The 24,074-nt window shown below is 46.7% G+C and overlaps 1 protein-coding gene across 1 annotated transcript; it reads left to right on the plus strand.

Moving 5' to 3' along the window:
• Positions 1–4,624: 4,624 nt before the first annotated feature.
• On the plus strand, positions 4,625–5,913 carry LOC109754611 (uncharacterized). Its single transcript, XM_020313529.1, has 2 exons — positions 4,625–5,101; positions 5,206–5,913. The coding sequence occupies exons 1-2, from the start codon at positions 4,625–4,627 to the stop codon at positions 5,911–5,913; spliced, it is 1,185 nt and encodes a 394-aa protein (XP_020169118.1).
• Positions 5,914–24,074: the final 18,161 nt, after the last annotated feature.

Consider the following 24,074-nt stretch of genomic DNA (forward strand, 5'->3'; position numbering starts at 1 on the left):
ACTCCCACTTGATTCAAGTAATTGTAGTACTCAGACAATCTGAGCACATGCTCACTGGTTGAGCTATTCTTCTCCATCTTATTGGCAAAGTACTGTCAGAGGCCTCATACCTCTCGACATGGGCATGAGTATGAAATACCAATTTCAACTCTTCGAACATCTTATATGCTCCGTGGCGTCAAAACAATTTTGAAGTCCCGGTTCTAAGCCGTAAAGCATGATGCACTAAACTATCAAGCAGTCATCATACCGAGCTTTTGTCAAAACGTTCATAACGTCTGCATCTGCTCCTGCAATAGTTCTGTCACCTAGCGGTGCATCAAGGACATAATACTTCCGTGCAGCAATGAGGTTAATCCTCAGATCACGGACCAAGTCCGCATCATTGCTACTAACATCTTTCAACTTAGTTTTCTCTAGGAACATATCAAAATAAAACAGGGGAGCTAAACACGAGCTGTTGATCTACAACATAGATATGCTAATACTACCAGGACTAAGTTCATGATAAATTTAAGTTCAATTAATCATATTACTTAAGAACTCCCACTTAGATAGACATCTCTCTAATCATCTTAGTGATCACGTGATCCAAATCAACTAAACCATAACCGATTATCACGTGAAATGGAGTAGTTTTCAATGGTGAACATCACTATGTTGATCATATCTACTATATGATTCACGCTCGACCTTTCGGTCTCAGTGTTCCGAGGCCATATCTGCATATGCTAGGCTCGTCAAGTTTAACCTGAGTATTCTACGTGTGCAAAACTGGCTTGCACCCGTTGTAGATGGACGTAGAGCTTATTACACCCGATCATCACGTGGTATCTGGGCACGACGAACTTTGGCAACGGTGCATACTCAGGGAGAACACTTTTATCTTGAAATTTAGTGAGAGATCATCTTATAATGCAACCGTCAATCAAAGCAAGATAAGATGCATAAAAGATAAACATCACATGCAATCAATATAAGTGATATGATATGGCCATCATCATCTTGTGCTTGTGATCTCCACCTCCGAAGCACCGTCATGATCACCATCGTCACCGGTGCGACACCTTGATCTCCATCGTAGCATCGTTGTCGTCTCGCCAACTATTGCTTCTACGACTATCGCTACCGCTTAGTGATAAAGTAAAGCAATTACAGGGCGATTGCATTGCATACAATAAAGCGACAACCATATGGCTCCTGCCAGTTACCGATAACTCGGTTACAAAACATGATCATCTCATACAATAAAATATAGCATCATGCCTTGACCATATCACATCACAACATGCCCTGCAAAAACAAGTTAGACGTCCTCTACTTTGTTGTTGCAAGTTTTACGTGGCTGCTACGGGCTGAGCAAGAACCGTTCTTACCTACGCATCAAAACCACAACGATAGTTTGTCAAGTTAGTGCTGTTTAAACCTTCTCAAGGACCGGGCGTAGCCACACTCGGTTCAACTAAAGTTGGAGAAACTGACACCCGCCAGCCACCTGTGTGCAAAGCACGTCGGTAGAACCAGTCTCGCGTAAGCGTACGCGTAATGTCGGTCCGAGCCGCTTCATCCAACAATACCGCCGAACCAAAGTATGACATGCTGGTAAGCAGTATGACTTATATCGCCCACAACTCACTTGTGTTCTACTCGTGTATATGACATCTACACATAAAACCTGGCTCTGATACCACTGTTGGGGAACGTAGTAATTTCAAAAACATTCCTACGCACACGCAAGATCATGGTGATGCATAGCAACGAGAGGGAAGAGTGTTGTCCACGTATCCTCGTAGACCAAAACCGGAAGCTTTAGCACAATGCGGTTGATGTAGTCGTACGTCTTCACGATCCGACCGATCAAGTACCGAACGCACGGCACCTCCGAGTTCAGCACACGTTCAGCTCGATGACGTCCCTCGAACTCCGATCCAGCCGAGTGTTGAGGGAGAGTTTCGTCAGCATGACGGCGTGGTGACGATGATGATGTTCTACCGACGCAGGGCTTCGCCTAAGCACCGCTACAGTCTTATCGAGGTGGACTATGGTGGAAGGGGGCACCGCACACGGCTAAGAGATCAATGATCAATTGTTGTGTCTCCAAGGGGTGTCCCCTTCCCCGTATATAAAGGAGTGGAGGAGGGGGAGGGCCGGCCCTCTCTATGGCGCGCCCTAGGAGGAGTCCTACTCCCACCGGGAGTAGGATTCCCCCTTCCAAGTAGTAGGAGTAGGAGTCAAGGAAAGGGAAGAGAGAAGAGAAGGAAGGAGGGGGCGCAGCCCCTCCCCCTAGTCCAATTTGGACTAGGCCTTGGGGGGGGGGCGCCCAGCCTCTCCTCTCTCTTTCCCCTAAAGCCCGATAAGGCCCATATACTCCCCGGCGAATTCCCGTAACTCTCCGGTACTCTGAAAAATACCCGAATCACTCGGAACCTTTCCCATGTCCGAATATAGTCGTCCAATATATCGATCTTTACGTCTCGACCATTTTGAGACTCCTTGTCATGTCCCCGATCTCATCCGGGACTCTGAACTACCTTAGGTAGATCAAAACACATAAACTCATAATATAACCGTCATCGAACTTTAATCGTGCGGACCCTACGGGTTCGAGAACAATGTAGACATGACCGAGACACGTCTCCGGTCAATAACCAATAGCGGAACCTGGATGCTCATATTGGCTCCCACATATTCTACGAAGATCTTTATCGGTCAAACCGCATAACAACATACGTTTTTCCCTTTATCATCGGTATGTTACTTGCCCGAGATTCGATCGTCGGTATCTCAATACCCAGTTCAATCTCGTTACCGACAAGTCTCTTTACTCGTTCCGTAATACATCATCCCGCAACTAACTCATTAGTTACAATGCTTGCAAGGCTTATAGTGATGTGCATTACTGAGTGGGCCCAGAGATACCTCTCCGACGATTTGAGTGACAAATCCTAATCTCGAAATATGCCAACCCAACAAGTACCTTCGGAGACACCTGTAGAGCACCTTTATAATCACCCAGTTACGTTGAGACGTTTGGTAGCAGACAAAGTGTTCCTCCGGTAAACGGGTGTTGCATAATATCATAGTCATAGGAACATGTAAAATCATGAGAAAGCAATAGCAACATACTAAATGATCAAGTGCTAAGCTAACGGAATGGGTCAAGTCAATCACATCATTCTCCTAATGATGTGACCCAGTTAATCAAATGACAACTCATGTCTATGGCTAGGAAACATAACCATCTTTGATCAATGAGCTAGTCAAGTAGAGGCATACTAGTGACACTCTATTTGTCTATGTACTCACACATGTATTATGTTTCCGGTTAATACAATTCTAGCATGAATAATAAACATTTATCATGAAATAAGGAAATAAATAATAACTTTATTATTGCCTCTAGGGCATATTTCCTTCAGAAGAAGCAAGCCAAAATGCTCGAGATCGAGGCCACCAATGCCAAGACCAAGGCGACAGAGGTGGCGCTCGCGAGCATGATGACGGGGGTCGAGGTCATGAAGGTGGACCTCAACACCGTGTTGCCGAGGAAGAGGCCATGGTTCGAAAAGATGCAGGACGACATGCTCAAGTTCGACGACGAGTGATCTATGGCGGCGAGCGCCATCCATTTTTTGTAGGGATTTTTATTTCTATTCCCCTGGTTCGTTAGTTCTACTCATTCATCCCCACGCTTTTAACTTTTGTCACTTTTCCCCTCTCCCTTACCCGAAACCCTCAGAACCGGTCACAGCGAACGTTGCCCTCGGGTCAATGGCTTGACTGTTAACTCTGCCGAGTGGGGCCGCGTAGGGCTGAGTCCACATTTTGATGGTTACGTGCTAACGAGTGGGGACGCAAAACTGACACTCACTGTAACCTGAATCAGATCGAGTCGCTTCCGTGCCGCCCCCTCCGCAGCCGTCGTGCCGCCTCCGCCGCATCTACCCTCTCTCCCCATCTAGGATTAGGAAGCGATGTCGGGGAGCCCCCCGTCCGACCCATCGACTGTGGAGATGATTGGGTCGAATCAGAGAAGGATAATTCATGGATTCCACTTGGGTAAGCATCGTTTTCCTCTCAAATTGATTTGGAGATTCGTAAATTAGGCTGTATTTGACCACCGTTGGCGTGAATCAGTGCAATTTTCTGAATTTTATTGGCCTAACTGCGCCCTTTATTTCAATCGAATAGGGTTGATCCTGCACTTGCTTTTCGGCTGGCGGTTAGAATGGAAACTAGTGAGCTGCGTGGAACCAAACCGTATCTGATTTCTGGATTTTTCTATCCGAAAGTGGTAGAAGCCAGCGTTTCGTTCACAGATTTCCGCTAGGCACTCTGTTGTGAGTATCCGTGGAGCCCTGCCGATGCTGTTGAACTGAGATATTTCGACAGTACCGAGCAGAGATTTGTCCCATTAACTTGTGATGAGCATCTGGGATTGCTATTTAGTATGAATGCTGACAGCCGTTTCGGTAAAATCCATATCGGTGTGCTTCAGGCACACAAACAACGTATCCCGAAGGGGAAGGGTGTTCAGACATCATCTATCTCTGCTAATAGCGAGCGTCCTCGCACTCCTTGTAGGCCGAGACCAAGTAAACCTAGTGGTTCTGAAAGCCAGAACATGTCGGCTGCCGCCAATTCTGCCACTTCTCCTCTTCCTTCTGCACCTGATGTAGAAGTAGATGCAGAGCCTCAACATGATGATGAGGATGAGATTATATTCCCTGAACTGGTAGATAGAGTCAGTCAACAGACAATGGAAGATGAATATCCAGAGGAGCCTAGCAGCCGTGCTAAATTTGATGACACTGACGATGAAGAGAGGGAGGAGAACATCGACTCCTTAGTTTTACAAGAATATGATGGTGAGGACATGCCAACAATTGAGTGGAATAGGGAGAATCCTCAACTTACTCCAGGAACTGTATTCGAATCGATGGTGGATTGTCGTAATGCAGTGACTACATATTGCATTCTCACTGAAAACTCCTATGAGGTTGATAGGAGTGAGCCAGGAAGATCCACTGTTCATTGCCCTTATGATAGGTGTAGGTGGAGGTTGCATGCATACGCTATGCTAAAGAGCAAATTGATTCAGGTATTACAACTAATTTTTTTTTTCAAATTATTTATCCATTCGATATTCAGATCATGTGTGTTGTTTCTTAATTATATTTGACATCATTTTTCATTTTGTTTCAGATAAAAAACAACCCACACGGGCACACTTGCCCACCTGGAGGGGGAGGGGGAAAAGACAAATCAAAGCTTGCAAAGACTAGGTGGGTGGCAGATGCAATCTTGGATTGGGTGAGGGAAACACCAACAATTGGTCCAACAACACTCCATGGGAAGCTATTTGAGAAGTACAAGATTAATATACCTTACATGAGGATTTTCTATGCTAAGGAAAGGGCTCTTGATAGGATCAATGGTCCATGGAATGAGAGTTTTCAGTTGCTTTACACCTTCAAAGCTGAAGTGAAGACGGCTAGTACAGGGAGTGTTGTAGAGATTGACAAGCATACAGTACAGTACAAATTAAAAGGGAAGACATTGGAGAAGGAGTGCTTCAGGAGGGCTTTTGTTTGTTTCAAGGCTTGCTGGCAGGGGTTTCTGAATGGTTGTAGGCCCTATTTGGCTATCGATGCAACTGCTTTGAATGGAAGATGGAGAGGCCAGCTAGCAGCAGCTTCTGCAGTTGATGGACACAACTGGCTATTCCCAGTTGCATTTGGTGTGTTGGAGGCAGAGTCCGAGGAGAGTTGGGTCTGGTTTCTGCAGCAGTTGCGCAACATTATAGGTACACCCTCAGGTTTAGTTATACACACATATGCTTGCAAGGGTTTAGAAACTGTAGTAGAAATTGTATTCCCTGGAGTGGAACATAGGAATGTATGCAACTCCTAGCGCAGAATTTTAAAAAGAAATTCAAAGGCAAAGTTTATGATGAGAATCTATGGCCAGCATCATACACATGCAGCTTGAGGAAGCATGAGCACCATTTGAGAGTCATGAGAAATGTGCTCCAAATGAGCTCCCAAGCTAGGGTAAACAACCCCATTTGTAATCAAGTTTTTTTGGACCTACTCTAAATGAGCCAAATATTTTTTATTAACACCTATTCAATCTATATAGTGTAGATTCGAAGTATCACTATTTATTGAATTAATCTTCATATTTTTACATTTTTTTTGAAAAAAATATACTTTAATAGAAAACCATTAAAAACACGTTTAAAATATGAAAATGGAAAACTAAGTTCAGATCCTTCTTATTCACTTTGAAATCAAGCTTTGGTGATTTTTTTTATTTTTTTTTATTTTCAAAAACCGAAGGGAACCCTACCTCCTCTCCTTGGTCTCTATGAAATGTTGTACGTATTAGCTCATATGTGTGAAGGTTTTTTCATGAAAATGTCCATAGACAAAGTTTATGATTTTTTGCTGGTAACAAGACAACATTGTGTGCAGGTTATATATATTTTTTGATTTTTTTAAATTAATGGTGCTCATTTGACCTCGATCGTGCTAGCTAGGTTTTTTTGTAAATGTCCGTATACCTAGTTTAGTATTTTTCCTCGTTAGTGTGTCTTATACAACGACGAACGGCGAAGGTTTCATATTATTTTTTTAAATTAGTTATGCTCAGTCAAAGCCTTGGAAACCCCGTTGACCAGCTCAAAACCCCGCGGGGTTTCTCCTAACCCTAGCTCCAAACGCCAGCCGTCAGATCATACCCTAGCGCCAAGCGACATCCCTCAGATGTGGTCTTCTAGAAGGAATTTCGAGGGCAGGCTGCGTGTAGGCTCCGCGCCATTGGATCACATGGACGGCTCCGCATCATTGGATCCTGGGGCGATCCGCGAGAGTTGTTGGTTGTGCCTCCCCTTTCTTCTGCTGCTTATTCTGCGGCGACGAGAGGATCCACTCCTCTGTTTCTTCTTCTTCGGCGACGAGAGGAGCCATTCCTCTGCTTCTTCTTCTCCGGCGACTTTGGGCGATATGTCAAGCTCCACTTCAGCCTCCCGCCCCTCGTGGACCTAGTATGGTCCAGTTCCCATGGAGCGATGTCCTGACTGCCCACGTAGCATGCCACTGATACGGTTGACTTCAAAGGAGGTCAAGAATGGCAACTATGAGCGCGAGTTCGTGAAATGCGAGAGCAAGCCAGAAGGGTAGGTTAGATCTCATGATTTTTCTCTGATTTCTTTTTCTATTTGCTTTTAATTATTTTTCCTTGGATCTGGGATTTAGGTCCATGTTTTCGTTTCAGATCGTGAAGAAATGCACGCATTTTGAATGTCTGGATGACTACGTTAAGCGGATTCAATTCAATGGGGCCCCAACCCGGGAGCTCAATTTGCCGTCAGCACCAACGAATTTGGTCTCTGAAAGTGCTGCTCTGACAGTTGGGATCTGAAGGGGGAGTTAAAGAAGATGAACAAGAACTTGAAGCAGATGATTCAATTGAACAAGCAGGCGAATCTGATAGCTTTAGGATTTTATCCCTTTTATTTTTGTATAGTTGCACTAGGATTTGCTTACTTGCTGGTCATCACTCGTTAGAGATGTTATTAGTGTGGTGTCATGTGCTATAGGATTTGGTTAAATTTGTGGATCATGTGCTCTAGGATTTGCTTAAATTTGTGGATCATGTGCTCTATGCTCTGTGTTGCTTAATTTGTGGATCATGTCAGTTTCGTCAGTTTTGTACACTTTCAATTTCTTTAGTTTCGTTAGACAACACCGACCGCAGAAAAAAAAACATAGTTCTAGGCCCAAATTGAAACTAAGCTCTGGTTGGGCCGTCGCATTGCGTTGAGTGTCGAAGGCCCGCAAAGATAAAACAGGCCTAGAAAATAGTGCACACACTAGCTCTGTTTTTTGCTTGATTATTGCCATGGTAAATCCATTTATTGCCATGCCGAACAAAGATAGTGCATGATGGTAAATCGATTTATTGTTGGACTTGCCCATGTCAAATTCATTTGTACATATCGTGGCAATTCCTTCTGTACATAGCCTACGGCACAACACTTTGATTTTTTGACATGCAGGTACTATAAACATGTTTTTGTTGCAAGAAAAATATTGTATATACGATTTTTTTGTTTTTGTTATTAAGAGCATGTGAGATTTAATTATGTAGATCACGATATCCATCTGAAACCACGTCTAAAATAAAGTCCGGTGGCACCATTAGCCACTATATCCATCTAGAGAGCATGTGTAGGGCTCGGCTACCGCACCATATCCATCTAGAGAGCATGTCTAGGGCTCGGCTACTGCACCATATCCATCTACCGATATCTCACGTAGCAAGCATACATCCATAACATAGAAAATAGCAACCATAGCATAGTTCTTACATAAAACCTAGGTTGCCCTAAAACATTTTTTTGTGGGTGAAATAATGTGTTACTCATCACAAAAGGTTCAAACAATCAATGTCAGCTAGCTCTGTCGCTACCAAAGGCCCCGACCCTATCCAGGTAATAGTTCTGCCTTCTAAACGAGCAAACTTACCTAAGCTATCACTAATTTATTACGTAGATAGATCTATCCACCTCTTTTGCCTGGATCAACTTCACTGCAACAACGGAGTCAATCTGGATCATAACTGGAAGAGACAACGACAAACCCTCCATACACTCACTTAGTTCAGCTTCGAGGGTAGCCAACGACATAGCATAAATATATAACACGTTGTACATAAAAGAGTTCATGGTACAACCAACGACATAACATAAAAATATATAAAAAGCCCTAACGGGCAAGACAAGCTTCACGAGACCGACCGGGCCTTCACCACCATCTTCATTGAGCCTTCTCAGTGCTCCTCCTCCATGCCGTCCTCGCCGAGGTAGTAGGGGAGGCTGTGCATACCGTTGCGGATGGGGAAGATGCTATTGAAGTCCGTGAAGATGTTGTAGGTGGTGAATGCGATGAACTCGCACCCACACCAAAACACCTTGCCGAGGAGGTAGTACGCATTGAATATGTTGGTGAAGTTGGCGATGAGCCCTATCGCCGGAGTGGTGGAGTTTGGATGCACTTCCTCCAGTCGGAACATCACTGGCGAGCCCACCGGGAGGTGGGCGAAGCCCGCACCGAGGAACCACTGGGCAAACTCCTTTCCACCCCTCCAGCGTGAGAACTCCCACATGCGGAGCGTCGTCTCCACGACAACACCGGCGGGATACCGCCTCTCCGGCATAGTTGGTGGGAGCTGGAAGGTGGGGTCGTTGTACTGCATCCTCGCTTGGCTTTGAGAGTGCTCTGGGTTTGGGTGAAGAAGAGAAGGGGGCGGCGCAAATGGATGTGTGGAGAATAGGTGGAGGCGTGGGTGGTATAAATAGAGAAAGGGGAAGGGAAGGGGAGTAGCATCGGCCGGGCTTTGGATTTGCTACGTTCAAACGAGCGGCGTCGATCGATATGCCACTTTAATTTCCACGTTGAATAGATGCGAGTGGATCAAAAAGTTTGAAATGATGCTATACATCGAGGAGACAAGCATGCGAGATGAGACGAACCAGCAACAACGACCGTCCCTGCGTCCGTGGCGGCTGAGGCCGGTCAGCGTCCGTGGCGGCTCGGGTGCAGAAAGAGGGGAGGTAAGCGCATCGTGGCGGCGGGCATTAGTGCATGCAGGCAGGCTAGCTACGTGCATGCAGGCAGGCTAGCTACGTGCATGCATAGCAGGCTCATGTCGTTGTGGCACACGCAGGGCCCAACAATCTAACCACGGCCCAACGGGCGAACATCGACACCGTCCGACGCGGCCCCAATTGTCAGGTCCAACGGGCGACACAGTCCAGCGCGGCCCCACTCGTCAGAGTTAACTGTCAAAGCACTGACCCCGACGGCATCCGCCGTTTGTGACCATTTATGAGGGTTTCAGACAAGGGAGTGGGGAAAAGTGAGCAAAAGTTAAGAGCGTGGTGATGAATGAGTAGAGCTAAGGAACCAGGGGCACAGATGTAAAAAACCCTTTTTGTATGCCAGCAAGTGTGCTGGCATGACCATGGCCGAGATGGCGTGGTCAAATTCCCACCCCTTTTTGTGTGCTGGCATGTGTTGTTGGGCAGTATAAATTTTTTACCTATGATCACGCAAGATCTATCTAGGAGATGCATAGCAACGAGCGGGGAGAGTGTGTCCACGTACCCTCGTAGACCGTAAGCGGCAGCGTTTAGTAACGCGGTTGATGTATTCAAACGTCTTCGTGATCCAACCGATCCAAGTACCGAACGTACGGCACCTCCGCAATTAGCACACGTTCAGCTTGATGACGTCCCTTGAATCTTGATCCAGTTGAGGCCGAGGGAGAGTTCCATCAGCACGACGGCGTGGCGACGGTGATGATGAAGTTACCGGCACAGGGCTTTCCCTAAGCACTATGACGATATGACCGAGGTGTGTAACTGTGGACGGGGGCATCCCACATGGTTAAGAGAATCTTGTGTGTTCTAGGGTGCCCCTGCCCCCATATATAAAGGAGGGGAGGGGGAGGCTGGCCGACCCCTGTAGGGCGAGCCAGGAGAGGGGAATCCTACTAGGACTCCAAGTCCTAGTAGGTTTCCACCTGGAGGAAGGGGGAAGAAGGAAGGGAGAGGGAGAAGGGAAGGAAAGGGGGGCACCGCCCCCTTCCCCTAGTCCAATTCGGACCCAATGGGGGGGGGCGCGGCCAGCCCCCTTGCGGCCCTTCTCTCTCCCCACTAAGGCCCATGAAGGCCCATTAGTTCCCCCGGGGGGTTCCGATAACCCTCCGGCACTCCGATAGTTATCCGGTACCTCTCGGAACTCATCCGGTGTCTGAATAACATCGTCCAATATATCAATCTTTATGTTTCGACCATTTCGAGACTCCTCGTCATATCCGTGATCTCATCCGGGACTCCGAACAATCTTCGGTCATCAAATCACATAACTCATAATACAAATCGTCATCGAACGTTAAGCGTGCGGACCCTACGGGTTCGAGAACTATGTAGACATGACCGAGACACATCTCCAGTCAATAACCAATAGCGGAACTTGGATGCTCATATTGGCTCCTACATATTCTATGAAGATCTTTATCGGTCAAACCGCATAACAACATACGTTGTTCCCTTTGTCATCGGTATGTTACTTGCCCGCGATTCGATCGTCGGTGTCATCATACCTAGTTCAATCTCGTCATCGGCAAGTCTTTTTACTCGTTCCGTAATGCATCATCCTGTGACTAACTCATTAGTCACATTGCTTGCAAGGCTTATAGTGACGTGCATTACCAAGAGGGCCCAGAGATACCTCTCCGATACACGGAGTGACAAATCCTAATCTCGATCTATGCCAACTCAACAAACACCATCGGAGACACTTGTAGAGCATGTTTATAATCACCCAGTTACGTTGTGACGTTTGATAGCACACAAGGTGTTCCTCCGGTATTCGGGAGTTGTATAATCTCATAGTCTGCGGAACATGTATAAGTCATGAAGAAAGCAATAGCAGAAAAACTAAACGATCATTATGCTAAGCTAACGGATGGGTCTTGTCCATCACATCATTCTCTAATGATGTGATCCCATTCATCAAATGACAACACATGTCTATAGTTAGGAAACTTAACCATCTTTGATTAACGAGCTAGTCAAGTAGAGGCATACTAGGGATACTCTGTTTGTCTATGTATTCACACATGTACTAAGTTTCCGGTTAATACAATTCTAGCATGAATAATAAGCATTTATCATGATATAAGGAAATATAAATAACAACTTTATTATTGCCTCTAGGGCATATTTCCTTCATGTGTGCCGACCTCTGGCAAGTGAGCCATCATGAACTATATGGTGTTTTTTTAAGGCTGGCATTGTATGTCGGCCGCTGGCATGGTGCCGGCATGAACTTTCAGCGGCATCATGGCTGCTGGCATGATCTATGGCCACGGGCCTTTCAAATTTGTGCGTGGACATGAAATAGGCCGCGGGCGTTGGACGCACGACCGACCCAAAAGAAAAAACAGGGCGGACACCGAGCGGGCGGCCGACCCAAACAGACGAAAAGGGGACAAAATCGACGTCCGTTTGGGTCGGCATGGTGGAGTCGCTCTTATGCTATAACCAACGGGCTTCAAATTTTCTTCTAGATTAGCTTCCCTTTAGGACTTCGGACCACGAATTGGCAAACGTGGATATGGTGGAATACACAGCAGATTGGACGAACGAGAATGACCAAATTGTGAAATCCCACGGTTAACGAGGCACAGGGGTTGAGAGGGCTGGAAAGAGGCTTGGTTTTATACTATTCTAAAAATAGTCGATGAGGGAGTCCTGGATTATGGTGTCCTTGGGTGTCCGGGCTGTGTAGCATGGGCCGGACTGATGGGCCATGAAGATACAAGATAGAAGACCTTCCCCCGTGTCCGGATGGAACTCTCCTTTGCGTGGATGGCAAGCTTGACGTCCGGATGTGTAGTTTCCTTTCTCTGTAAACCGACTCTGTACAACCCTAGGCCCCTCCGGTGTCCATATAAACTGAAGGGTTTATCCCGTAGAGATCATCACAAATCATATAGGCTAGACGTCTAGGCTTTAGCCATTACGATCTCGAGGTAGATCGACTCTTGTAACCCCTATACTTATCAAAGTCAATCAAGCAGGAAGTAGGGTATTAGCTCCATCAAGAGGGCCCGAACCTGGGTAAACATCGTGTCCCCCTTGTCCCCTGTTACCTTTGATCCGCAGACGCACAGTTCGTGACCCCCTACCCGAGATCGACCGGTTTTGACACTGACATTGGTGCTTTCATTTAGAGTTCCACTGTGTCATCGACGGCGGGATCGATGGCTCGCCTTGTCATTAACGACAACATTACCTCTGGAGGGGCCCTAGCTCCGGGATAGGTCCTCCAGCTCGGCGGTTTCACCATGGGCGCCCGCGCGCCGTTAAGCCAAAGGCAGCCCTCGAAATCGCCAAACATCGTCTTCGCATCGGCCTTGAACACCCCAAAAAGATGGATCCAGCAGATGTCTCGTCCTTAAATGAACTACTAGATCGCATCGCCGCCCTGGGAGTTGCAACAGACTACGAACGGATTAGGCCTAAACCCGATCAAAGGGAAATCAGGTCCCCGCCGATCACCCATCTGGTAGCGGTCGTGGAGGAACAAGCCGAGAATACTTCTCCCCCTAAGTTAAGAACAAGCTATGTTCGGATTTCCGAGTCCTGTGGGCCGGATGCCCATCTTCGGGGAGAGACCTCATGTCCTCCTAACATAGAACCGGGGTTGAGCCCAAAGGCCGCCAGGACACTCTGGATCCTGGGTCAGTAACCTCGGAAATTCTTCAAACTCCGGATGCGATAGTGGGTCAGAGTTCGGATTTTAACCCGCCCACCCACCACAAGACATATTCCCCAATAAATTCAGGTCCTCCAGATGTATGCGACCTAATGTATGTATGGCAGCAACCTGAGGAAACGGTCCATCACTTTTGGGCCAGATTCCTCCTTGTTAAAAACAAGATCAAAGATTGCTGCAACAATGACGCGGTTTCAGTATTCTGTCGCAACTGTACAGACGAGGGAATCCTTAACGCCCTCAACCACCGCCGCATACTGCACTTTGCAGATTTGGCACACATCGTACAGAAGTACTGCGCAATGGAAAGCGCTTGGAAGGCCTAGATAGCTCGGTGGGAACTTCCTGCCTTCAAGCAGCCCACCGGACGGACAAAAAGGTTGCACCCTTATGGGGCACCTGATCATCATCTCATGGACAAAAAAGTCAAGCCCTTCACAGGATACAGAACTGTCCTTGACGACCTGCTCGACAAACCCTGCCAGATACATACGACGCCGAATACCGAACCAGCTCATAGCCTTCGGGCATGTTGGGTACTCCGGCAGGTAGCTAGGAGCAGCGAGGCTATCCTCACCAACATTACCCCAGAGAGGCACTCTTCAAAGGATGCCGATCACAATGTTTTTACGATCTTTGAGACCTTTTCTTCCAACAACCAACGCAAAAGGGCATTACGCGACCTTGCCAAAGTCAACCAGGTAGCCACAATAAATCCTTGGAATGACACAACGATAACTTTCACCGCCGATGACGAGCCAAGGGCCAGATCAGTCTGAGCACGAGCCGCCTTGGTCTTAAACCCAATAGTGGATGGCTTTCGACTCACCAAAGTGCTCATGGACGGCGGCAGCGGACTGAACCTCATCTACGAAGATACGCTCCAAAAAATGCAGATGGACAAAAGTCGCATTGAGCAAAGCGGCACCACTTTCCGAGGCATCATCCCCAGTCGAGAAGCACGAAGCTCGGGGAAGATCACACTCGACGTCGTATTCGGCACGCGGAGAACTACAGGTCCGAAGAGTTACTCTTCCACGTGGCACCTTTCAACAGCGGATATCACGCCCTGTTAGGGCGAGACGCATTCACACGCTTTCAAGCCATACCCCATTACGGGTACATGAAGCTCAAAATGCCAGGGCCCAATGGAGTTATCACTATCACTAGTGATCCGGATATAGCACTCCGTGCCGAAAACAAAACTGCATCCCTGGCCCTCGAGGCGCTATCTGAGGCCCTTGCGGCCGAGGAACTAACCACTCTGCACTCTACAGTGGACAAGAACGATGTAATCCTCGGCAAAAGGCCCAAATCCACTTCCTTCAAGCCAGCTGACGAAATAGTCAAATTTCAAGTACACCCAACGGATCCTAATAAAATAGCAGCCATCGGAGCACAGCTGGATCCAATGATCGACGCCACTCTAAGAGCGTTCCTGCGCGAGAATTGGGACATCTTTGCCTGGCATCCTTCGGATATGCCAGGAATCCCATGCAGACTGGCCGAACACAGCCTCAACATAATAAAGGGGTTCAAACCAGTCAAGCAAACGCTGCGGTGATTTTCCGAACCCAAGCGACAAGCTATGGGGGAGGAGCTAGCCAAACTACTTGAAGTCGGGTTCATCAGAGAGATCAAACACCCGGACTGGCTAGCAAACCTGGTCATGGTGCCAAAGAAGGACAAATCCTGGAGCCTTTGTGTCGATTTCAAAGACCTCAACAAGGCCTACCCTAAGGACCCCTTCCCGCTGCCCCGCATTGACCAAATCATTGACGCAACTGCAGGACACAATTCAGTGTGCTTCCTCGACGCATACTCCGGATACCATCAAATTAAGATGAAGGAATCCGATCAGGCCGCAACAGCATTCATTACTCCGTATGGGCCTTTCTGCTTCAACACTATGCCTTTCGGACTCAAAAACGCCGGCGCCACTTACCAACGCATGATTCAAACATGCCTGGAAAAACAAATTGGCAAGACGGTGGAGGCATATGTAGATGATGTAGTCATCAAAACTAAACATGTCGAAGCATTGGTGGACGACTTGCGCCTTACATTCGACAACCTCTGAACATATGACATACAGCTCAATCCGGAAAAATGCGTTTTCGGCGTTTCTGCCGGAAAGCTGCTCGGATTCATTGTTTCCAATAGAGGAATCGAAGCAAATCCGGCCAAAATCCGAGCCCTGTCACAACTGGCAATGCCAACAGACCTAAAGCAGGTCCAAAAACTAGCTGGGTGCGTGGCAGCCTTGGGCCGCTTTATCTCTAGATTGGGAGAAAAGGCACTGCTGCTTTATCGCCCGCTCCGACATACCGACCACTTTGAGTGGACGGATGCGGCAACAGCCGGGTTGGAAGAAATAAAAACTTTGTTAGCAAACAACCCAATCCTTGTCGCACCAAACATCGATGAACCTATGCTGCTGTACATATCTGCAACTCACCAGGTGGTGAGCGCTGTGCTCGTCGTCAAACAAGAGGAATAGGGACACAAATTCCCACTCCAAAATCCAGTATACTATGTATCGGCGGTCCTTACACCATGCAAATCCCGATACCTGCACTATCAAAAGATAGCATATGCGGTTTTCATGGCATCTCGGAAACTACGACACTACTTTCAAGAGTGCTCAATCACGGTGGCTTCTGAAGTACCACTCAATGACATCATAAACAATCGAGACGCCACCGGCCGCATTGCTATGGGCTATCGAGCTCTTACCATTTGAAATAACATACAAGCCATGCCGAGCTATTAAATCTCAGGTGTTGGCTGACTTTGTCGCCGAACGGACAGAAGCCGAACTCCCTAAAGAGTACAACACATACTCCAACTGGTTGATGTACTTCGATGGCTCTAAGATGTTAGTCGGATTGGGGGCTGGTGTCATCCTCACATCCCCTACAGGGGACACAGTCCACTATGTATTACAAATCATGTATACAGACTGCAATAACATGGCCGAATATGAGGCACTACTGCATGGTCTCTGGATGGCCATTTCTATGGGCATACAACGCCTCGAGGTGCGTGGAGATTCGAATCTCGCGATATCTCAAATAAATGGAGAATTCGATGCAAAAGATCCAAAGATGGCGGCCTACCGCAATGCCGTACCCAAAATATCAGCTCGGTTTGAGGGGCTTGAGTTTCATCATGTGGCTCGAGATAGTAATCAAGCAGCGGATATCCTTGCTCGAATGGGCGCTAAACGCGACCCCGTCCCGCCTAACACCTTTGTGGAAAGGATTTTTCAGCCATCCGTGTTATAGAAAGACGAGAGCGGAAATACCAGTTCGGCGCCGATCACACCCCCGGATGCCGAACACGATTCGGATATCGTCGGGGGCTCGGGCACCAAACCAACGTCTTCCGCCCATGTAATCATGGTGGTAATCGCTCCATGGACCGAACCCTTCTTAGCCTACCTTAATAGGCAGGAGCTCCCTGATGACCAGAACGAGGCCCGTCGCATAGTTCGACGCTCTAAAGCCTACAAAGTTCACGAAGGAGAACTCTACAAGAAAAGCACTACTCGAGTTCTTCAAAGATGTATCTCCGAAGAGGAGGGGCGGCAGCTCTTGGCCGAAATACATGCTGGCCTCGGCGGCCATCACGCCGCAGCTTGGGCCCTTGTAAGCAAGGCCTTCCGTATAGGTTTCTTCTGGCCCACGGCCCGAGAAGATGCACAGGCCCTTGTACAGCATTGTGTCGGATGCCAGCTCTTTGCCAATCAAAGCCATATGCCGCCCACCGCCCTAAGAACAATCCCCATTACCTGGCCTTTCGCGGTCTGGGGCTAGACATGGTCGGACCCCTTAAAGGGGGAAGCCATAAGAAGAAATATTTACTGGTCATGGTGGATAAATTCACTAAGTGGATAGAGGCCAAACCAGTAAAAACAGCTAAAGCCGGACCGGTGATAGATTTTTTATCCGGTGTCGTACACCGTTATGGTGTCCCGCACAACATTATTACTAACAACGACTCTAACTTCACAACTGATGAGGTGAAAAATTGGTGTGCTAACCTGGGCATCAAGCTCGATTACGCCTCCGTATATCACCCTCAAATAAACGGTCAAGTCGAATGGGCTAATGGCCTGATAATGAGCGGCATCAAACCCAGACTAGTGCGATCCCTAAAGGAGTCGGATAAACATTGGGTCGAGGAACTCGACTTCGCACTCTGGGGGTTGCAGACCACGCCCAACCGCACGACCGGATACACACCGTTCTTCATGGTGTACGGCGCAGAGGCTGTCTTGCCCTGCGACATTATTCATGACTCACCTCGAGTGCGCATGTATGAAGAGAGAGAGGCCGAACTCGATCGGCGGGACGACTTAGATGGCCTGGAGGAGGAGCGCGATGTCACAAAAGCCCGTTCCGCATTCTATCAACAACAAGCTTGAAGATACCAATGCAGAGAAGTGCGGGCAAAGACTTATAACGTCGGTGAGCTCGTTTTACGCCTCCTAGAGAAGAAAAAGGACAAACCCAAACCAAAATGGGAGGGTCCCTTCATTATAGATGAAGTTCTCACTGGAGGAGCCTACCGCCTTCGCAATGCATCGGATAATCACTTAGAGCCGAACCCTTGGAACGCTGCCCGCTCCGAAGATTCTACGCATAAGTACGGCCATGCTTCTTATTCGCTCTTTTATCTCCTTTTCAATTTTTTTCCTTTTTTCGTTTTATACGTTTCCCATGGTGTGTTCAGATAAGCCGAACACCTGAGGGGTACACATCCTTAAATGTACACACCCCACCATGACTGGGGGCTTCTGTAAGTAGAAGCTTATTATTATACCAAACCTAGAGCTCATAATATATGTGTCGTTTGCGGATATACATCCTTTTTGCCATTATATGCACGTCTATGACTTAAGTTTTTGCCAAGCTGGGTTGCCTTGCTCTTGTGCTTATGCCCTACGTTCCCGATTGTTCGGCTAGGGCATAAAGGGAGCACCTCTGCGATTGTTACAACCGGGTTATCCAGACATGTACCTCAAACGGGTGAAGCCGAAAGCTAGCGTTCTTAAGGGAATAATTGGACGGCACTAAAACGACAAATTATTGCCGTATTGCAACCATTTTAAGCAATGCGACATAGTTTTTCCGTATTACGGACCACACGCCCCGGCACGTGTAATCATAATATGCCGACCCAAGGAAAGGAACCCTTAACGGAACTATTTTCCTTGGAAGATGTTTCTTACATATGTAATATAACGTACATCTCAAACTTGAATTTTTTGTCTGTTCGAGCACAATGAATGGGTTGCCTGGTTTCCGGATAGATACTTCCTTTTGTCTTAAGTATCCGGAAACACTCAACCATTTTGGTCCGGAGGTTAAAGCCAAAAGCATGCGATGACAAAATCATTTCAAATGTTCGGATCTAACCAAAGGCTGATCATAAATGTACATTGATACATTAAATCAAAAACCTATTCCTTCTCTATTCTGTCTATAAGGCTGTCTAATCTACAGTCTTCCTGCGAATATTTCACAGTGATCATTACTTGATCATAGACCAAATTTAAAGGGATTTCCTTCCCATCTGGCCCCTGTGGTCCTAGTCGGGCCATATGATTCGGGTCCAGTTTCGTGAAGCGTGTCTTCACCATGGCCCAGGCTTCTCGTGCCTTCACGGCAGACAGACGTCTTCCATAGCTCGAACCGGCGCCGAGCACCTTTGAACAGGTTTGCCAGGCCCTCCATACTTTCTGGAGGGGTATCATATGGCCATAACACCTTCACCATACTCCTCATGGCTTTCCGGGCCCGAGCATGCACGGCGGACAACTCCTTTAGCACGTCGCCTTGAAATCCGGATACTTCCTCTTCTGGCCGACCAGTTAACAGACCTGCCACAACAAAGTCATGATATTCCGCATTATGGACTAAACATGAGTACCTATGGTGGTTCTGAATAAGAGGGAAAGACATACCGAACATGCTGCTCTTCTACTTTTCATTTTCCGTCTGAGCGGCTGATAGCCGAGCCTTCAAGCTCTCTATCTCTTCGGCCTATTTTTTCTCCCTAGCCGCGCCCATCACGGTCTCTTTCAATTCCGCTAGTTCGGCGGTGACCGCATTCAGTTGCGTCTGGTTTGTGTTCAGCTCCTGGGCGAGCATATTGTTCTGTTCTTTCAGAACCTGCAAAAATTATCGATCCTTAAATCGGTTTGCTTCACCGCTTTAAGTCTCGGGGGTTACTAGCAGATGACTACACAAATTGCATCAAATTTTACCTGTATATCCTTCGAGAACAATTGAATGACTTCGGCAAGTCCGTCTCGAGCGGCTCGGAAATATGCGTCCACCAAAGTCAGTGCGGCAAACTCTTGTTCGGAAAAGGCCGAAGCATGCATAGCCTCCTCTAATCGACGGTGATTCATCTCGCTCTCCACTTCGGAATTCGTGACTGATACGTCATCCGAATCCTCTTGAGGAGGCGGAACGGGCATTGTGTCGGCTCGCGTCCTAGTTGACGAATCCGGCACCGGATTAGCGGACATTTGGCTAATCGGGCGTTTCCCTACCGTCTGTCGCGTACTCCTCCTGATATCAAGGATAAAAAGGGAGACTTTTAATAATCCAGACTCATGCCTAGGCCTGTATTAAGGCATGTGTACCTCTTGGAAGCCTGTGAGTTCTCTGTAGTACTCCCGGTCCCTTTTCGTTTCCAACGACGGCCTTGTGTAGGGGCCGCCCTTGAGGAGATATGGTCCCTAGAGCGCCGATCCTGTTAAAATTTGGATCAATACAAACGGGTAAGGATGCGGATAATGATCTACTTTTAAGAAGCCTCTGGATACTCACGATGCAGAAGGGATAGAGGCGAGGGTAGTCGGCAGTGATAGCCACTTCCGAACCATCAAGGCTCATTGATAGAATACCCCATCGTTGAATTCTATATATATGTCCGGATCCTCGCAAAAGCCAGGATCCTTATCACGATTGTGATCTTCTGGCTGGGGAGTAGGATAGTGGATGTCCTCGGTCATCCTCCTCCATGACTGTTGGTGGAAACAACGAGCGAATTCGATTAGTGTCTGTAGTGCAATAAAATAAACATAGACGATCGAGATCTTACCCATTCAATAGGGGTGTACATAGAGTAAGCCTCCCGGCAGTTTAACCAGAGAAAGACTTCTTTTTCGCCCTTATACAGATCAGCCAAAATTGAAGCCAGTTCGGCTGGGGTATCCGGACCCTTCCATCTGTAACGGGACGTGTCGTCTTCTCCGTTGTAACACCATAAGGGAGTTACTCTGGATTGGAGAGGCTGGACGCACCTCTTTATTGCAATCGCCATGACCTAAACTATCGAGAGTTCGGTGTGGGCGAGCAGCCTGATCTTGCTGACCAACCTCTTTATCTCCGCACTGTCCTCTTCCTTGGGACTTCGAGGACGCCAGTTGAGGCGCTTCTTTAGAGGAGCGCTGGAAAATTCAGGGAGGCCGTGCCTAACTGGATCCGGCAGCGGAACGTCATCCATATAGAACCATTCCGAAGATCACTGCGAGTATACCTCTTTAGGTGATCCTACGAGGTATCCAGATCCGGCTATACGCCATACTTCAGCACCGCCCACTTCAAATACGGAACCCCCTTGGTGGCAGGGAACGAGGCAAAAGAATTTGCTCCATAATCCAAAATGGGCCTCGATGCTTGATACGTCTCCGTCGTATGTATAATTTTTTATTGTTCCATGCTAATATTCTACAACTTTTACATACTTTTGGCAACTTTTTATACTATTTTTGGGACTAACATATTGATCCAGTGCCCAGTGCCAGTTCCTGTTTGTTCCATGTTTTGTGTTTCATAGAAAATCCATATCAAACGGAGTCCAAACGAGATAAAAACTGATGGAGATTTTTTTGGAATATATGTGAATTTTGGGAAGTGGAATCAACGCGAGATGATGCTCGAGGGTCCCACAAGGGTGAGGGGCGCGCCCTAGGGGTCAGGCGCACCCTGGGCCCTCGTGGCTACTCCATAAGGCGGTTGGTGCCCTTCTTTCGCCGCAAGAAAGCCAATATCCGGATAAAAATCGTGTCCAAATTTCAGCCCAATCAGAATTACGGATCTTCGGGAATATAAGAAATGGTGAAAGGGCAGAATCAGGGAGCACAGAAACAGAGAGAGATAGAGAGACAGATCCAATCTCTGAGGGGCTCTCGCCCCTCCCATGACATGGAAGCCAAGGACCAGAGGGGAAATCCTTATCCCATCTAGGGAGAAGGTCAAGGAAGAAGAAGAAGGGGGGCCCTCTCCCCCTCTCTTCCGGTGGCGCCGGAACGCCGCCGGGGCCATCATCATCACCACAATCTACACCAACACCTCCGTCATCTTCACCAGCATCTTCATCACCTCCCCCCATATATCTAGAGCGGTCCACTCTCCCGCAACCCGATGTACCCTCTACTTGAACATGGTGCTTTATGCTTCATATTATTATCCAATGATGTGTTGCCATCCTATGATGTCTGAGTAGATTTTCGTTGTCCTATCGGTAATTGGTGAATTGCTATGATTGGTTTAATTTGCTTCTGGTTATGTTGCTGTCCTTTGGTGCCCATCATATGAGCGCGCATGGATCACACCATAGGGTTAGTTGTATGTTGATAGGACTATGTATTGGAGGGCAAGAGTGACAGAAGCTTCAACCTAGCATAGAAATTGATGCATACGGGATTGAAGGGGGACCAATATATCTTAATGCTATGGTTGGGTTTTACCTTAATGAACCTTAGTAGTTGCGGATGCTTGATAATAGTTCCAATCATAAGTGCATAGAATTCTAAGTCAGGGATTACATGCTAGCAGTGGCCTCTCCTACATAAAACTTGCTATCGGTCTAGTAAAGTAGTCAAGTGCTTAGGGACAATTTCGCAACTCCTACCACCACTTTTCCACACTCGCTATACTAACTTTATTGTGTCTTTATCTAAACAGCCCCTAGTTTTTATTTACGTGCTCTTTATTATCTTGCAAACCTATCCAACAACACCTACAAAAGTACTTCTAGTTTTATACTTGTTCTAGGTAAAGCGAACGTCAAGCGTGCGTAGAGTTGTATCGGTGGTCGATAAAACTTGAGGGAATATTTGTTCTACCTTTAGCTCCTCGTTGGGTTCGACACTCTTACTTATCGAAAGAGGCTACAATTGATCCCCTATACTTGTGGGTTATCAAGACCTTTTTCTGGCGCCATTGCCGGGGAGTTATAGCATGGGGTGAATATTCTCGTGTGTGCTTGTTTGCTTTATCACTAAGTAGTTTTTATTTTGTTCTCTTGTTTTCTACCTTTAGTTATGGGTAGGAAACGCAAAATACCAAAAAAATTAGTGGTACCTACTGAACCAATGGTTGAAGAACCACTCAAAATCTATCACACTCCTAAAGCTTTTTACTTGGATCATCTTCGATCCCTATGTGCTCGTGCTGAAACCCCAACTAGCTTAGTTGAGGGCAAATCTTTAGATGAGCATGCTTGTTATGTGCGACACCGCTTATCTCAAAAAAGGGAAACTTTTACTGGATCAAATTCATCGTTTGCAATTCTATGCTTCGAATTTATGTGAAATATATGATTTTACTTGTTGTTATGAAGACCCTAAGAAACACCTTCCCTACCAATGTGAGTTTAGTGATAATGGAATCGTATCTTCGTATGCTAAGGGTGTTTATAATTACTATGATGTTCAACAAATTGAAGAATTTGTTGCTTTTAAGGGTGCTTATGAAATTGCTTCTTTGATTGGAAAGTATGATGCTACTCTTTACAAATCTGAAATTTTGCCATACTTAAATATTGTTATGATAATTATAATTCTAATGCCTATGTTAAACCATATATTGAGGACTCCTTCGCTGTCCAAGAAGAGACTAATATTTTGCAGGAGTCTATGGAAGAAGGAATTGATGAAACTGTGGGCTCATTGGATGAAAAACATGATGAGGAGAGCGAAGAACAAAAGGAGGAAGAGCGGATTAGCTACTCGTGCCCACCTTCTAATGAGAGTAACTCTTCAACTCATACATTGTTTAATTTCCCTTCGTGCTTACCGAAGGATGATTGTTATGATCCCGTTGATTCTTTTGAAATATCCCTTTTTGATGATGCTTGCTATGCTTGTGGCCAAGATGCCAATATGAATTATGCTTATGGAGATGAACTTGCTATAGTTCCTTATGTTAAACATGAAATTGTTGCTATTGCACCCACGCATGATAGTCCTATTATCTCTTTGAATTCTCCCGACTACACTATATCGGAGAAGTTTGCCCTTATTAAGGATTATATTGATGGGTTGCGTTTTACTACTACACATGATGATTTTGATGAATATAATATGCATGTGCTTGCCGATCCTACTTGAGTTATTTTGAGAGAGGAACTATATCTCCGCCTCTCCATGTTTCCAATATGATAAAATTGCAAGAAACTGTTTATACTATGCATTGGCCTTTACTATGTGTGCATGAATTGTTCTTTTATGACATGCCGATGCATAGGAAGAGAGTTAGACTTCGTTGTTGCATGATATATGTTACTTTGTTCTCACTTCTAAATCACAAATCATTGTTAATTAAAATTGGCTTTGATATACCTCGGGATCCGGGTGAATCCATTACTTGAGCACTATATGCCTAGCTTAATGGCTTTAAAGAAAGCGCTGCCAGGGAG

The sequence above is a fragment of the Aegilops tauschii genome, chromosome 6, assembly GCF_002575655.3.
Source record: "Aegilops tauschii subsp. strangulata cultivar AL8/78 chromosome 6, Aet v6.0, whole genome shotgun sequence".
Taxonomy (NCBI): Eukaryota; Viridiplantae; Streptophyta; class Magnoliopsida; order Poales; family Poaceae; genus Aegilops; species Aegilops tauschii.